Source organism: Lissotriton vulgaris, chromosome 7 (genome assembly GCF_964263255.1).
Source record: "Lissotriton vulgaris chromosome 7, aLisVul1.2, whole genome shotgun sequence".
Classification (NCBI taxonomy): Eukaryota; Metazoa; Chordata; class Amphibia; order Caudata; family Salamandridae; genus Lissotriton; species Lissotriton vulgaris.
This window is the reverse complement of record NC_141695.1, coordinates 1,744,134,374-1,744,151,678: the sequence shown is the minus strand read 5'-3', so window position 1 is coordinate 1,744,151,678 and position 17,305 is coordinate 1,744,134,374. Positions and strand designations below refer to the sequence as shown.

Sequence of the window (17,305 nt, the reverse complement as noted above, 5' to 3'; positions counted from 1 at the left end):
ACGCTACCCCAATGGCTCCGCAACATGGACATGCTCATGTTGACTGAAAGGGCGGTGTACAAATTGAGGGGTAACCCACGTAAATGGAACGGGGTGTGGCAATCCTGGAACGCATACAGGGGGGATATCTGCGAACCATTGGAGGAAGATGATGACGGAGGGTCAGAGAGTGACGAGGAGCGTTGATTGGGTTGTAACTAGGTGAACAGGGCGAGCGCAACGGAGGTGGGTGGGTGCAGCCGTGGGAGGTGGCATGGGAGGGAGTGGGAACTAGGGGGCTATGCAACAATACACTGCTCTCTCTTTACAGATGGACTGTGCCACGAGTGCCGAAAGCTACTACTTCAAGTACGTGCCGGACTAAAGTGTGCTGTTTTTACTGTTTTATGTTTATTGCAAGGTGCGAACGGCAAGACTCGGCCGGATAGTAGCCAACCAAACACAAAATTGCAAACTGTATTTTTTCGACACAGGTATATTCCTATTCATCACATCGTCAACGAAACGCGCAATGCTATATACTACTGTGGATGTTATAAGTTTTGCCTTTGTGAATACTGTATCACCTCATTCACCTAGTAGCTTATGTATGGAAATGCGATGGATGACAATGTACCTACTATCTTTGTTTTGCACCAAAAATAAAAATTTAAAAAAAAAAAAAGTGCACAGAGTACTGCTTTGTCCAATGCCAGCTTGTTGGCATGCCAACACATCCACACTGTAGTGCTTGTTGAAAGTGTGTGGAGTGGACCATGTAGCTTCTTGGCAGATGTCAGCATTCGTGATGCTGCACAAGAAAACCATAGAGGCTCCTTTCTTATGAGCTGAGTGGGTTTGAGAGGTATAGGCAAAGACCATTTGGGCTTGATATGACATGTATGTATGTATATATTTGAAAACCCAATGTGCAATGCCCGCTGTGGAAAGAGCATGGCCTTTATGTGGCTTGGAGAAAGAAACACAGAGTTAATGTGTCTTGCGCAAAGGTTTGCTCAGTAAAAATAATACACGAGGGCTCTTTTGACATCTAGTGTGTGGACAGTGCTGTGCGCACTGACTGCGGATGTAGGAAGAAAACTGGAAGCTCTGTGGTCTGGTTGAGGTGGAAAGAAAAGACCACCTTAGGGAGAAATTTGGAGTATGCCCGAGGAATACCCTATATGTATTAACTTAGAAGAAGTGAAGGCCTGAAGTTCGCTGACACTCCTGAGGGATGCGATCACAACTAAGAAGGATACCTTCAAGGAGAGATACTGTAAAGGGCATGAGTGAAGTGGTTCAAAAGGAGGGCTCGTAAGTCGGGTGAGAACTATATTGGGATGCCACATGGGGCCAGTGGCACGCTAGGCGGAATTACTCTTACTAGTCCCTCCATGAAAGTTTTGATGACTGGGATTCGAAAGAATGAAGGTGTTCTGAAGGTAGGCAGCAACAGTGGCGGCCACATGAAGTCTAACATAGGAATGAGCATGCCTTTTGCATGTGAAGCAGGTTACTAAACAAAATCTTGGACTGCTGCTGTGAGTGAGCTGATGTGCCTGGGAGTGCAATAGTGCAAAGACCATTTCCATTTAGCTGCATAGCAGGCTCTTGTTGTAGGCCAGCGCACTTCCTTTAGGATGAACATACACTCTTGAGGTAAGTTCAGGCAGCCAGATTCTCAGACCTCAGGTGCTAGATCGCAAGCTTCAGCTGCTCGGGGTTCGGGTGTCTGAGTGTGTCCTGGTTCTGTGTGAGAAGATCCAGCCAGTTGTGCAGCTTCTCGTGAGGTACCAGGGAACGGCCCAGAAGAGTGGTAGCACACAGCAGTCTAGCTAAAGATGGTGTCAACTAGGATGAGTGAGGGATGTTTGTGGAAGTCTCCAGAACATAACAGTAGAAGTGAGCAAGGCAAAAAAGCATAGGCAGATATCACTGACCAATTCATCTATAGTGCATTGCTGATGAACTTTGGTGGTGGATACCTGGAGGCAAAGCTAGGGTATTTTGCGTTTTCAGCAGCGGCAGAGAAATCGACATCGGGAAATAACCACCTCTGGAAGTACTGAAGGAGGATTTGCTGGTGGACTTCCCACTTGTGGACTTGCTGTTGCTTCCTGCTGAGCAGGTCTGTAAGTTTATGGTCTACTCCTGGTAGGCATTCTGCTAGAAGATGGACCTTGTGATTGATCGCCCAATACCAAATGCTCTGATCTAACGTGGTGAGTGAGGTGTGCACATGGCAGTCATGAGGTCTGTTCAAATAAGAAATGACTTCTGGTGAACATGAATGAGGTAATGACTGGAGTGCTAGTGGGACATCCAGTAGACCCAGAGATGGGGTGTCCACGTGCCCTGCACAGTCAAGTCCTTGAAGTGTGCATCTTACCCGGTAAGGGAAGCACCTTTTGTGATGTTTACCTGCGGTACTGGATCGGAAAAGGGCCTAGCTTGTAACAGATTGGTGGTGTTGCACCACTGCAAAAAACGATGAGTGCAGCCCTGGATAAATACTAGATCCTCCCAGCGACCCATCGCTTGTGACCACTATGTGGACAGACACTCTTACAACGGGGGCACATGTGAAACCTGGCATGGGGAACTGTGGCGATGCTGGAAGCCATCCTGCCAAAGAGACAGATGATCGCCCATACCATTAGTTCATGCATGTGAGGGGGCTTGTGGTGGGAATCGCCTAAGAGGATGCTGAAACTCACATCATGAAGCAGGTTGATGGTGCATTTAGTGTTGCCTCACACACAGCTGTAGGATTCTATGTCAGGACCGGAGGCTTCAGATTATGCTATATCTTCCTTCGCTTTATTAACATAAAGTCTCCACAGCAGCTTAGGAAAAGATATATAATAATAACCAAAAATGCTTTAAACATAAAGCATTGACGGAATGTTCAACAAATCAAACAACAACTCCCAAGAGTCTCTTTGTATAACGATAGTCCATAGTCCTTCCACTCTGTCCATCACCACTATAAATCCGGACTTCTCATCTTCTTCCTCCTCTTTCTTCGCTGCTCCCGCAGCCAGATAAGTGCTTTTCATGTTTTTTCCCTTTTTCGATATTGCTGATTGTATTGTGTACGATCGTTGGGGGACTCACTGCATGGTTTATTCCCTTACAGAGTCCCCGGTCGCGGGAACGTTCTTCGTTCCTACGCGACCTTTTTCTTCCCCACTTGTGTGCGGTGCGTGAGTAGACCGCCAGGGGGTGGCCTGTCGTCTCGCCGACCCCTCGGCGCGCCTCCGCAGTGCCAGGAGCCGCGCCGTGGAGTCTGCTTGCGCAGGAGCCAGCCCTCGCGTACCCCTCTGACACCTGGTGCCCCGGGTCTGTACTTTCCTGCTTCTGACGCCCCGTTGGGGTCTGTATTGCGGCTCTGACCGCGTGATCCGCCTTCGGGAGTCCTTTGTGCACCTCTTGATTCAAAGTGTGGCTTAGCGCGCTTGAGGGGTGCGAAGACCCGGTCCCGGCGAGGAGGGTCTGCGCGCTTGGGGGTTGGTGCAGCCCACCTGCCACGTCAGTTGGCCAGAAAACGTGATCGCAGCCGGTTGGCCTGCCCATATCCGAGTTTTATCTCGACTGCCGCCCTACAGGGTGCCCCAGATTTGCCCTTGGTTCAAGGATGGAAGGGGAATACGAGGAGGAACCTGACCCCTATCTGCAGGACGACGAATTCTACCAGGCGGTGGACAATTCGATTTACCGCTGCGTGACGGAGGTGGTAGGCCCCATGGAAGACCGCCTTTCCGCCCGCATCGTGGAGGAATGCGCAAAGCTGGCATCGGCGCATGTGCCCCCGATCCCCGATCTCCCGGGGACGTCCGGCGGGTTGCCACCCGCCCCGAAGAGGCCTTGTAAGGAGGGCCCAAGGTGTGGACAGGGGCGCGTTTGAGCGTCTTCGAGACGCCTTCCTGGCAAAGGCAACGGCGGTGCCCCCTGCGCACTTGGTAGACCCTAGCGCTTCGGGGGACGTGGCTACGGCCCCCGCCTCTCCAGTTTACGACTCTCCGGACACCGACGACGACGGGGAGTCGACCAGATCTTGGCTTCCGGCACCCTCTGCCAAGGAGATGCCTCGAGATGAGTCGGGCACGCTGGACCCGGACGAGATCGTCCACCCCCGCTCCGCGGCCTGGACACCGGGGGTGACGGTGGCGAAATTTGTAGCGGGCAGGCTGCGCAAGCCCCTGGAGAAGGAGGCGAGGGGTTGCCTGCGTGGGGAGTGCCCTCGGCCAACTTTGGAAGGGAAAGTGGCCATGACCCCGGAATTGGATCCCAAGATGGCCACCTTCCTGGCGAAATTTATGAAGGACCCCAGGAAGGGAATCGATCGGTCCTGGCGGGCCTGCCAGGACAAACTGTTGGTTGCGGTTGGGCCCGCCACGAAGATCCTCGATATGGCGGAGGAGGCTAGGGCGAATGGCACCGTCATTTCCCCGGAGGTGCTTTCGAATTGGGCCCAGAGGGTGATAGTGTTCTTGGGCAACGCCAACTGTGCCCTGTCGACGGAGAGGCGGCGTTCGCTCCTGATCAAATTGGACCCAAAATTGGGGGACCTGGCCTCGTCGGAGGCGGGTGCTGTGGCCCAGGGGGGCCTCTTCGGCGAACCCTTCATCAGGGAGCTGGGCAAATTCGTGAGCACGTTCACGTCGCTGGATAAGGCCCAGTCCAGCATTAAGAGGGTGTTTCACCAGCGTTTCTCCAGAGGAGCCGGTCGCGGTAGGGGCCGCGCGATCGGCCGTGGCCAGCAGACCAACAATAAAGGACAAGGCTCCGGAAGAGGTCAATACCAGACCTTTGCCAACTATACCAACTTCTACCCCACCAGAGGGCAACGCTTCGGCAGCAGAGGGTTCAAGAAGAACTCCGGACAGGGAAATGCCCCCGGTAAGTGTCCTTTGTTTGGATCAAGTTCCTATTGGGGGGCGGCTGGCAAGCTTTTACGGGGAGTGGGAATTGCTCACTGCCGACGCTTGGGTCTTGCAAACTGTACGAGGGTTCCACATAGAATTTTACGACCAGCCCACGCAAGCGAGGCCCCCGCGCCCAATGGTCTTTTCGGAGTCCGATGCGCAGTTGATAGACGGGGAGGTCTCGGACTTGCTGCGCAAGGGGGCCATCCGCCTATCAACGCGCCACCCACACGGGTTCCTCAGCAACGTCTTTTTAGTGGACAAGACGGATGGGGGCAAGCGACCTGTGATCAATCTCAAGGAATTCAATGGGTGGTTGGTCTATCGACATTTCAAAATGGAGGGTATCCACCTCCTTCGAGACGTACTCCTACCTCGGGATTGGATGGTGAGACTGGCTCTCAAGGACGCCTACTTGGTCGTCCCCATCCACCCCCCTCATCGTCGTTTCCTACAATTCCTGTGGGACGGCAAGGTGTTCGAGTTCACCGCGCTGCCGTTCGGTCTTTCATCGGCCCCGTGGTGCTTCACGAAGGTTCTCCACCCGGTAGTGGAGTTTCTCAGAAGTCAGGGGGTCCGTATGTGAGTATACTTGGACGACATCCTCCTCATGGGGCAGTGCCCGGAGGTGTTGGCGGGCCAGCTGCGACAGGCTGTCGGTCTGCTCCAAAGACTGGGGTTTGTGGTCAACGGCTCCAAGTCAGTTTTGGTTCCCACTCAGAAGATCACCTTTTTAGGTTTCGTGGTGGACTCGGTGCAGGCGGTCTTGAGCCTGCCGGGTCGGAAGGTCACAAAGATACGACACCTGCTTCGGCAGACGATCGCGAGGGATCGTACGTCCCTGCGACATATCGCCAAGGTGGTGGGTCTTCTCTCGTCCTCCATCCAGGCGATTTTCCCAGGCCCACTGCACTACAGGGCTCTCCAACGTCTGAAGGCGCAACATCTGCGCCGTGGGATGAGTTACGTTCAGTGGGTCCCCCTCACGGACGAAGTGAAGGAGGAAATGTCATGGTGGCTGTCTCACATGGAGGCATGGAATGGTCGGGCGATCTTCGGTTCAGCTCCGGACCTGATCATAGAGTCCGACGCCAGCAGGTCCACCGGCGGCGCCTGGTCTTCAGAAGAACAACGATTGCATATCAATTGTTTGGAGTTCCTGGCGGGCTCCTTCGCAGTTCGTTGTTGGACCAAGGATTCGGTCAAGGCCTGTGTCCTGCTACGGATGGACAATATTTTGGCGGTTCGTTATGTGAACCATCTAGGAGGCCCTCGTTCCCGCGCATTGGCGGACCTGGCGAAGGACTTCTGGGATTATTGCCTGTCTCGTCACATTGCGGTGACGGCGGAGTATCTGCCGGGTCAATCCAACCAGGTGGCGGATTGGCACTCCAGACATCTCAGGGACGCCAGCCAGTAGAAACTGGCTCCGGAGGTCTTCCGGTGGCTGCAAGCTCTCTGGGGTCCCTTTTCGGTGGATCTCTTTGCGTCCCGTCTCGACCACCAGCTGCCGCGTTTTTTCAGCTGGAGGCCGGACCCTCTAGTGGAGGCCACGGACGCCTTTCTGCAGGATTGGAGTCGGGAACAGCCGTTTGCGTTTCCCCCGTTCTCCATGATCATGCGAGCGGCGGCCCAAATACGCCGCCAGGGAGCGGAGCTGGTGTTGGTTACGCCACTCTGGAGGTCTCAAGTGTGGTTTCCGGTTCTTCTGGAACTTTCTTGGGATTTTCCAATCCTACTCCCCCTGTTTCCTCTGCTCCTGACAAATCCGGATCAGGAACCTCATCCCCTCGTCACGCAGAACTCTCCGCCTCGTGGCGTGGAGGCTCTCAGGAGACGCTGGACGCTCCCAGGCCTTTCGGGGTCGGCTGAGCACTTGCTCTCCAAAGCATGGGCCGATAGTACGACGAAGCGTTACAGATCCGCTTGGCTTAAGTGGATGCGTTGGTGTTTACGAAGGGGTTTGGATCCCTTGGTCGCAGGCCTCGTTCCCGTGCTGAATTTCCTGGCGCATTTAGCCGACAAGGGCTTGGCCTATAGAACGATCAATGCTATCCGATCGGCTATTTCGGCAGGCCACGACAACATCGATGGCCATCCAGTAGGGGAACACCCTTTTGTTTGTCGGCTTCTGCGGGCTATCCGCCTCGCGTTGCCTCCTGATGTGCGCGCGCTGGATGTCTCTGCACGCATTTTTTCCCCGGATGGGGTTACTTTTACCGTGGGCCGACGCACTAAAACGTCGTCGCGGTCCATTTAATATCCAGCTTTTCTTGACACTCCTAAGTTGTGTGTTGTGCAATGCCTCAAAGCATATGAGGACCTGACCTTGGAGTTACACCCTCCGGGCGAGCGTCAGTTGTTGATTGCCCTGCGGAAGCCACACAAAGCTGTCTCCTCGCCCACTATTGCTCGGTGGGTGAGGTGGGTCATGCAAGAAGCGGGCATCAATACTTCTCTCTTTGGAGCACACTCCGCCAGGGGGGCCATGGCCTCTAAGGCATTCTCGGTGGGTGCTCGTTTGGAGGACCTGATGCGAGCGGCAGATTGGTCCACGGATTCCACCTTTAAGAGGTTTTATTTTAAGCCGGTGGTGGATTTGGCCCAGTTGGTGGTAAGTAAGCTTTGAACTAGCATAATCTGAAGCCTCCGGTCCTGACATAGAATTGAAATTTGCCTAGCTTACGTAACGGTAAGTTTCAATTCTATTAAGGACACGGAGGCGAGGATTATCCCACCCAGGCTACAGTGGTGTCTCTTCCCACCCGTATGGCAGTAAGTAAAGCGTTTTCCTTTACGTTGTCGGTACTGTAACAGTCACTGAATGCTCCTCGCCTTGTTGTCACATTCCTGGACCACCTCGCTGATGCGGTTTCTTTTTCGACAGGCAACGAGGGTGCTAAACAGGACAAATGAGGCTTAAGCGTGATCTGCGCGAAGAAAGAGGAGGAAGAAGATGAGAAGTCCGGATTTATAGTGGTGATGGACAGAGTGGAAGGACTATGGACTATCGTTATACAAAGAGACTCTTGGGAGTTGTTGTTTGATTTGTTGAACATTCCGTCAATGCTTTATGTTTAAAGCATTTTTGGTTATTATTATATATCTTTTCCTAAGCTGCTGTGGAGACTTTATGTTAATAAAGCGAAGGAAGATATAGCATAATCCTCGCCTCCGTGTCCTTAATAGAATTGAAACTTACCGTTACGTAAGCTAGGCAAATTTCGATTGTGCTCTTGATCAGTCAGTCAGCCAAAAAAGAGAATGTGCGTCAATGGGTGAGAAACCGCTACAGCTGTCTCCCGACAGGGTAGTGTGATCAGCGAGGGGAAGGCGGGGGAGGAGTGAAAAGGGGTCTCAGTTTAGTTGTGGTGGCTGACGTAGCCCAGGCACCTATTCCTCTGGAGTTATTGCTCTTTTAACATCTCCTAGTGAAAGCCTGAAAAGGTGTCTGCTGTTGCTGCGGCCACCGGTGGGAGGTTGATGCCGCAGGAAAGGTGGTTTTGGAGTCCCCTCTATTACTGGACATACAAAAGGATCTCTGTGGGGAAGGCATCTGAGGGCTCCCATTGCCGTTGCTGTGCCTGTGTCCTTTTTTATCTTTTCCAGCATCACATCAACCTGTAGATTCAAAGGCCTGTTTATTACTGAAGAGTTTGTGGAAGAATACTGTAAAAACGGATTTAGCACAGGGAGGTACAAACTCAAGCTACACAGCCTAAAGAAAATACAGCAAGCAAATCAAAAGTCAGAAAAACTGAACTACACACGACAAAGCCAATAGCATTCCATGGGTGGAATGCATTCCCAGGTCAACTTTGTCCCTAAGATGTCTTTTGCATACCGCAACCTGAAAAAGGAGTTCCTTCGGCAACTGCGGAAAGGGTCCTGCACGCTCAATGCTCTTCCACTGGCGGTGTTGCTGAGCCATAAGCCAGAGCTAATTGACTGCCTCACCTCTCGTTCTCTGCACCATCATCCGTCTGATGCTCTCCTTGGTTTGGCAACTCTGTGGAAGGGGACCCTTTACCAGAAGGCTCATTTGTTTCCAAGGACAACGGGCCATCAGCCCCTATGGAGAAAATAATTAGTTGTCTTCTATGCAGGAAGTCTTATATTCTATGCTTACAATTAACACTACCCACCCAACACCAACCTCTATTCGGATAAAAATATCCATAAAAAAATCATGCAGATAAAATTCATACAAACATCTTTAAAAAAATCGAATTTAAAATTAATGACTAAAATACATACAAAGATAATCTTAGAACATACACAAATGAAATACACAAAACACAGGACTGGAAGTAATAATCAATAGCCATGATTGCAGTAACAGATGTAATATCTTAGAACCTCCAGATGTAAAAGCTGCTTCCTTCTATGGATGGCATGAGAAACGTAAACAGATACTCTACGACAAATTCACATTGTCAAGGCTACAAATAAAGTTAAAAGCATCTTTGTAAAAAAATAATTTTTCTTTTAAAAACAATGGCCGCAGTATTGGTTTCCTCAGGTCCCTATCAAAGTTACAAAAAATAATCAAATTTCATGTGGACAGATTGGACTTACCATCGCATGGGCATTTGGGAAACGTTTGGGCACAAAATGTCATTTTAGGACAAGCAACCATTAAGTGCAATGTGCCTACTCTCAGTCTAGTTAGGAAGGGCCTATGTTGGATATCCAATACTAGAATAAGATAGCTCTGGGAAATTGGCTGAACGGGGCCTAGTGCGGTACATTGACAAAGTCAGCTTAAGGCACTCTCCGTTTCCCTATCAGTCATCATTTGCAATTCAGAATGGTTTTTAATTCTATTTTTACTAAATTGTAGCACTTCAACAGAATCGTCAATGTTCAAACTAGCATCCTTGGGCATTCTGTTATCATCGCTTTGGCGAATTTAGTGCCATCTTTACTACATATATTACGCCAAAGGTGATGGGACTTGTCGGCAAACCGTCCTCTAAATAGGGGACCACCAATTTCTTGTGGACTAAGTAACAGGATGTTGAACAGGGCACTGCTAATAATCTAAATAGGAAAAGGTTTTCCTGGGTCTGTTGCAATTTAGTTTGCCAGGCCACACGAAGAGGCTTCATAATGGACATTAGATGTACATTTACTTTTATATAGGGTGAACAGCTCTATACTGGGCTTGTTCCCAATTTTAGATGCAACCCTAAAAAGGGCTTCTGAGAAGCTAATGAATTTCAATGTTGCTGCTTTCAGGTGTGTACACCAGTGGCCGTTATTAGAAAAATGCACCCATGAGTAAAACTTTCTTTTGCAGCGAGTGCTTCCCCCTTTTTAAGATGGGTTTTCTTTTTGGGCCTCACTTTCCCGCGTGTCATAGTGAATGTTTTCTTTAAATTGATTTTCATGTCCCGGTCCTCCATATACGGAGTGAAACAGTTTCTCAGAAGCTGGAGACCATTGCCGGTTCTAGAGATCAAGACGGCATCATCTGAGTACAGGAGGGCCGAAGTTAGCCGCTGGTCACCATTTGGGCATCTGCGTTAATCTTCAGCAAAAACTCATCCACCCGATTCATATGTAGCAAGAACACAGCCTTGACAAATTCCTAGGGTAATTTTAAAACATGGTGTAACTTCTACCCTTGACGCACATAGTACCCAGGGTTTTAACTGTGCATATAACTGTGACAGGAAAGTCACAATCTCATTGGGGGACCCATCTTAACAAGAGACTGCCACAACTTAGCATGGTTAACCAAATCAAATGCACTGCTCAAATCAGCAAAACCTAAGTAGAAGTGACCCACTTTAGCCAAGGTGTATTTACTGATAAGAAGATGGAGGTTGATACATTCTTCCATGGTGCCCACATCCCTTCTATAACCATATTGGGTGTCTGTTAACATCTGATTCTTTATCACTCAGGATTCCAAACTCTCTACTAGGACTCCGCCCATTAATTTAGCTGAGGAGTCCAGAAGGGATATTGGGCGAACACACCTTGCAACCCCCATCCCCTTTTTTGAAAATTGGGAGTATGATGCTTTCTTAACCTCCAGGTTTCATTTTCTCCAACCTTCTCACTTCTGCACCAACATCATACCCCTCTATCTTGTCATCAATCCTAGATAACCTATGTTAGACCTGGCACCTTGGCGTGAGTCTCCCTTCCACTTTTTGCTGATGTGCCTCCGATGTTTGCTGGTTTTCCGATACTCAGGGCACTGCGCCACGGCTGATCCGTGCCGCAGTGCAAGTGCTCCCTACTGTAAAATTGTACATGCGATTGGTATCCATGATTGGTTCTTTGGATTTACTGTTAGTCCCTAGTAAAGTGCACGTGAGAGTGCCGGGGCTTGTAGATGCCAATACTGCTGGTGGGCCTGCAGCGCTGGTTGCGCCACCCACCGAAGCAGCCGTAAAGATATGTCTGGGAACTGCGACCGCAGAACCCGCGTGCGGTCTCGTACTGTCACGCTAGCTGGGCAAGTGTCCCCACTTGCCAGCACCGACCCTTCCCTTGATTACATATTAGTCACCCCTATGGTAGGCCTGCGGGCAAGGTGCGTTGTAGGTGCAAGGTAGGACAAGCCCTGAGATGCGTGGCCTGTCCTAGTAGTGACTTACAACCAAGACCGTATTTCACTATTGAAGGCTACCTGCTCCATTAGGCCAGACTGAGCTGCGAGGATTATTACACCCTATAATCCCCGCAGGCTCAAGGAGCATGGTAGCGAGTCATGTTTAGTATGCCTGGACTCAGGATGATAAAATATTTCTTGTAGTCAAGGTTATTTTAGTATCCTGGGTTTGCAAATGCTACTTTTAGAAAGTTAGCATTTGCTTGCTTAACCATTTCAGCCCGCCTTTGCTGGTATGTGTATCTGACTGTCTGGGATGTGTGAGTGACAGGGCTGGAGGGATGACAGGTGGTGAATGCGCAGATTACACCTTAGTGGGAGGTAGGAGTGCCTCTTGACTCGAACTGTCACTGTGCTCGGCCACCACAATGCTGGCTCCACCCTCCTGGGGAGCGGCGGATGACTCTGCCGGCACCTGGCCCAGGAAGGGCGAAGCCCCCATCAACAAGGTACTCTGGCCACCCCTGTCCGGACAATGCTGGCTCCACCTCCTGTGGGGCGTCTGATGCGCCTGCCCCTCACACTGAAAGCAGAAGCCGGAGTACACCCGCCGGGGTACTCCAGAACTGAGAGTGGCTATGCAAAGGCCCCCCTGGCCTGCGAGAACAAAAGAATTGGCCTATAAAAGAAGGAGCCCGGCTCCTTGAGAATTAGATCCTGTTTGGGCCACAGAAGGACTCTGCCCTACGAGAAGGACCGTGAGAGACAAGGACGGGTGTGGACTCTTGCCTGTGTCTGGTGCCTTGCTGCTGAAGGAGAGGAAGAAGAAAAGACTACGAAAAGACTTTTGCTTTACTTTGTGCCAAACTCTGCTAAAGAGATCTCCAAGGGCTTGCAACTGAACTTGCCCCCTGACCAGCGTCCCGGGACCAGTGGACGCTACCCCCTTGGAAGAAAGCGACTGCGGGTGCTGACCATCGCCGCAGCACCGACGGAGGAATCTCCTCCAAGGCAACGACATCCACCTGACCACCGTGACCGGGGCCCAAAGCAACAGCGAGAGCAAAGTAAGGACCAGCCGCCGCTGGCCCGAACACCGTGACCGCAACTGCACCGGGAGCCCGAGAGCAAAGCAAAGGAGGACCCGTCCGGTCCAAGCTCTCGAGGTGACTGCATAACGAGCAGCCACTCACCTGCAAAGACGGACAGTTGCCCTGTGAGAATCCGCAAGGTCGGTAGCCTGCCCGACAGCCCAGCTGTGAGCCCACAGCTGCACCGGCACTTGGCTGGGTACGTCCTGCACTTGGGGACCGTACTGCCACTTGCCACCGCCCCACAGCCGCCGCCGCCAGGGTCGGAGCGGACGACAAGGAGAGGACCCTGCCGCCACAGAACACCGCTGCCCCGGATGACCAGTGACCTGCTCGGCTGAAGAGCCGCAACGATCAGCGACCCCGTGTAGGAGAGTAGGGTCTGATATCCTATGGTCACCCCAATTTTTGCTTTTTGCTTTACTGGTTTTCGACTTACTGAGGCTGTGGGCCTGCTAATCAGACCCCCAGCCTGCTGTTCTCTCTCTAAATTTATAATACATGTGCTATAGGTACATACCACAATTGGAAATGGACTCCTTGTCAGCCCCTGTACCATGCACTATAGGTGCTCAGGGCATAGGTGCCACCAAGGCCTACCAGGGGCTGAAGCATAGCTTTTGCCACCCCTGGCTGGTTCTTAAATTGACACAACTGGCTGATCACTCAGCTGGGGCAAGTGGGTGTAATCACCCCTTGCTTAGATATAGTATACCTATATCTAAACCTATATCTGGACACATATATAGCCTGGGAGTCACTCCTATGGAAGGCCTTATCAATCCTGGAGGCAGAGTGCGTGGTTTTATGTGAGATGGAGCTCTGGCATGAGCTGAGCCTGTCTGCAGCTGTCGGGAACAACTCCCTAAGCTGATCCGGGATAATGCCATACCATATACTCTTAAGCGCCTTATAATCCTCGCGGTTATATAGCAACTTTGGTTTGGCTTTATCAAAACATGTCGTGTAAGGTGTCATACGAATTGGAATACTACCCCCTCGCCAGTTCTGGCGACGGGGGTAGCATTCCACCCTTCTAGAGGGAGAAGACATGTTACTTTACTGAAACGCGGTTGATTTAAAATGAGCCTCAGATCCACAAAATGGATGCCCCTGCCACAGACACGGGTCTGGCCTCCTGCTGCTGACCGAAACCCGGCAGAGGAGGCCTGGACAAAGAGTTTCCTGTCACAGGGCGGTGTCAAACCACCCCAGACAGGAGATAGTGGATTGGAGTAGGGAGGTTTCAAAGAAACCAGACACTGCCTGGGGAGCACAAGGCTGCCCCTTGCAGGATCCGGCCAAACCGGTTCTGGGGCCTCCCAGCCCCTGTCCCAGCGCGGCCAGGATCAAAGGAGAGGGGTGTAACCACCCCCTTCCTGGGTCCCACCCATAGGAGGGGACCTAGCAGGATGTCCAACCCCCTAGATTCGAATAAGAGGGGGAGCAGTCCCAACGGACTTCAGATCATCCTGAAGAAACATAAGAAACGAAATCTGGACCCTTCGACTTTCTACACGACGTGAGAAGACTGAAGAATCTCCCTTGTGGTCAAGGAGTGACCACCCTGTGCAAACAGGCACCATCCAGCCCTCGACCCTTGCTTTGTTGCAGTTCCCGCCGGAACTCGAGCGACAGAGATCGACGAGATCAAGCTTGCCTGCCTTCTACCTGCCCGATCCACAGTCCCTGCAGAGCTGAGACCCGTGGAGGCGACCGGAAGCGTGGGGCACGCCATCTTGAAAAGGCCACGAGACGCTGACCGTGCAGCCCACGAGTGACCCTCGAAGCTGTACACCGGGGTTTGAGAAGCCCCAGCCCCGAGCTCCACTTGCACCAAAGCTCACCCCTCCACACTCGACGAGTGCTGCGTGGGGCCCTTCTGCTTGTGTGCGCTCGACGCGTTGGCCCGGTCACTTGCCAGCTGGCTTGTGGCCCCTGTGCCGACGAAACTTGAAATACGACTTGCTTTTCTGGTTGCTCCAGATCTGCACCAGCTCCTGTGAAAAGGAGCACCGACTCTGACCCTCCTGGTTCGAGTGATAAGCAATCTCCCGGTTCTGCGTGGATTGCTTTTGCCAAGTGCTGTTTGCTGCAATCTTGAAGCCGACGGTGCTGACGGCGAGAGCCTACGTGGGACAGATCGTGACCTGCTCCTGGACGTCGCAGATGCCCCAGAGCCCACGTGACAGCGGAGAGAAGCCTATCGACAACCGCCTGATTGCGCCCGACATTGCCTGGTTCCGTCCTGGTTCCACCCTGGTCACTGCTGAGTGACCCAGACTCTGTCCCCTCTGCTTTCAGGTACTTTTCTACTTCGATCCACCCTTGGATCACACCGGACACTTCTGCTTCACAGCGCCTGCAGCTGCAACAGCTTCAAGCACCAAGAACCTGCGTGACAGAACCCGACGCCACTTCGACCCTGTGCACCCACGGCCTGTGGGTGAGGTAACTTTGCAACGCCGGTGTCCTTACACTGGTACACACCTCTAGGGTCTGTGTCTAAAGTTTTGTGTTCCTAGGTTCAGCGGAAGTATCATTTAATTCACTTTATCCAACTTTTACGCACCATTGACTTTACATTGGTGCGCGCCGCACTTTCCGTGCTGCACCCGTCTCCTGTGGGCTACTCCCGACTTCATCATTGCTAGTCCTGACTGCTCCCAGCGAATCTCTAGGCCCTAGGCCTAACCATTGTTCGATAAGTGTTCCTTATACCACTTTTTTAATATATGGTCTGAGTGGCCACCCGCCCTCATCCATAACTGTGCAACTTTATATGTTTTACTGTGCTTTTGATTTAACGCTTGTGCCCCTTTCCTCATAAAGAGTACTGGGGAGTAATTTAGAAATAAATACATATATTTTTACAATATATACTTGTGTGGTGTCCTTTCATTTGATTACAGGATTGTATGTGGTAAAACAGCTCGCTTAACACGACCTCTTAAGTTAAGCCTTTAAGGCTGCTTAGTCCATGCTACCACTAGGATAGCTTGTCTACAAGGTTGACTTACAACCTGACATCTTTGGGGTTTGTTTGGACTGATACCCAGTGGTTCCAGAATTGGAAACACTACATATCAGGCCAACTTCTCACATTGGTGGCAGCGGTGGGATTTGAGCTTGCTGTTTGTTTTACCATTGCAATCTTTATCAAATTGAAAGATCACATCAAGTACCTCTAGGTACATATAAATCAAAAGCTTAGCATATTAAGTTCTACTGAACTTAGTAGTTGTAGATTAAAGGGATTAGCACACCCTGACTACAACTCACTAGCAAGGTACAGTAGGAAACCACTTAGTGTAGGTAAGTGCACCACTTACACCTCACTAGCAGTCATGTCTGATACAGGTAGACCCTCAGGCTCTGCTCCTGTAGAAGTTGATCCTATAGGGACAACATCCAGATATGACAACCTTAGCCACAAAGACCTGAGTGCCTTGTGCATAAGGCTGCTTAGTCCATGCTACCACTAGGATAGCTTGTCTACAAGGTTGACTTACAACCTGACATCTTTGGGGTTTGTTTGGACTGATACCCAGTGGTTCCAGAATTGGAAACACTACATATCAGGCCAACTTCTCACATTGGTGGCAGCGGTGGGATTTGAGCTTGCTGTTTGTTTTACCATTGCAATCTTTATCAAATTGAAAGATCACATCAAGTACCTCTAGGTACATATAAATCAAAAGCTTAGCATATTAAGTTCTACTGAACTTAGTAGTTGTAGATTAAAGGGATTAGCACACCCTGACTACAACTCACTAGCAAGGTACAGTAGGAAACCACTTAGTGTAGGTAAGTGCACCACTTACACCTCACTAGCAGTCATGTCTGATACAGGTAGACCCTCAGGCTCTGCTCCTGTAGAAGTTGATCCTATAGGGACAACATCCAGATATGACAACCTTAGCCACAAAGACCTGAGTGCCTTGTGCACAGCCAGGGGGCTAAAAAAGGGCAGAGGCCCTACCATTCCTTCCCTAATAGCTCTCCTAGAAAAGGATGACCTAGATAAGGTGAGTCAGGCTCCCTTAGAATCAGGTGAAGGGATAAACTCCCCTGAGAATGAGAATCTTCCAGAAGAAGAGGAGGAGGAAGAGGAAGAGGAAGGCTCTGATGTAGAAGAGCCTGAAGATCAGGATCAGAGGGGAAACCAGGTACAGGTTGCCAGGCTTAACCAGGCCAACTTGGACCTACATGGGAATGGAGAGGGCCAGCACCTCCCCAGATCTCATAACCACATTCTCCCAGGTAATAGGAGGGAGAGATCTCTATCAAGGGACTCTCACCTTTCTAGTGCCTCAAGAGAATCTCAAAGAGGGATGACTTCCTCCCAGAGAAAAGAGCATAGGGCCAGGATGAGGGCTGTCCAACTCCAAATAGAAAGGGAAGAGGTAGCCTTGGCTCAAGCTAAACTTGCTTTAGCAAGAGAAAGAAAATTGTGTGGCTTAGATGCCACTGGTGGCAGCAAAGTTCCTAAAGACAGGGCCTATGACAATAGAAACCTGACAAAAATTGTGCCCCCCCTACAAGGAAGGGGATGATATCCACAAATGGATGACTGCTCTTGAGAGGGCCTGCATGGTACAGCAGGTCCCTGAGGATCAGTGGGCAGCAATTTTATGGTACTCCTTTACTGAGAAAGGGAGGGACAGGCTCCTCACTGTTAGACCTGAGGATGCCAAAAACTACTCTGTTCTGAAGAGTGCTCTTATTGAAGGGTT

The 17,305-nt window shown here is 50.9% G+C and overlaps 1 protein-coding gene across 7 annotated transcripts in view; it reads right to left on the bottom strand.

Annotated features, from left to right (window-relative positions):
• Positions 1 to 17,305, bottom strand: part of ARHGEF1 (Rho guanine nucleotide exchange factor 1) — a 520,185-nt gene that overhangs the window by 127,244 nt on the left and 375,636 nt on the right. For all 7 annotated transcript variants that reach the window (XM_086933027.1, XM_086933031.1, XM_086933029.1 and 4 more), the window contains one exon: positions 8,868 to 8,982. In XM_086933027.1, coding sequence (XP_086789153.1) covers positions 8,868 to 8,982 — 115 coding nt within the window. The remainder of the gene's footprint in view (positions 1 to 8,867; positions 8,983 to 17,305) is intronic.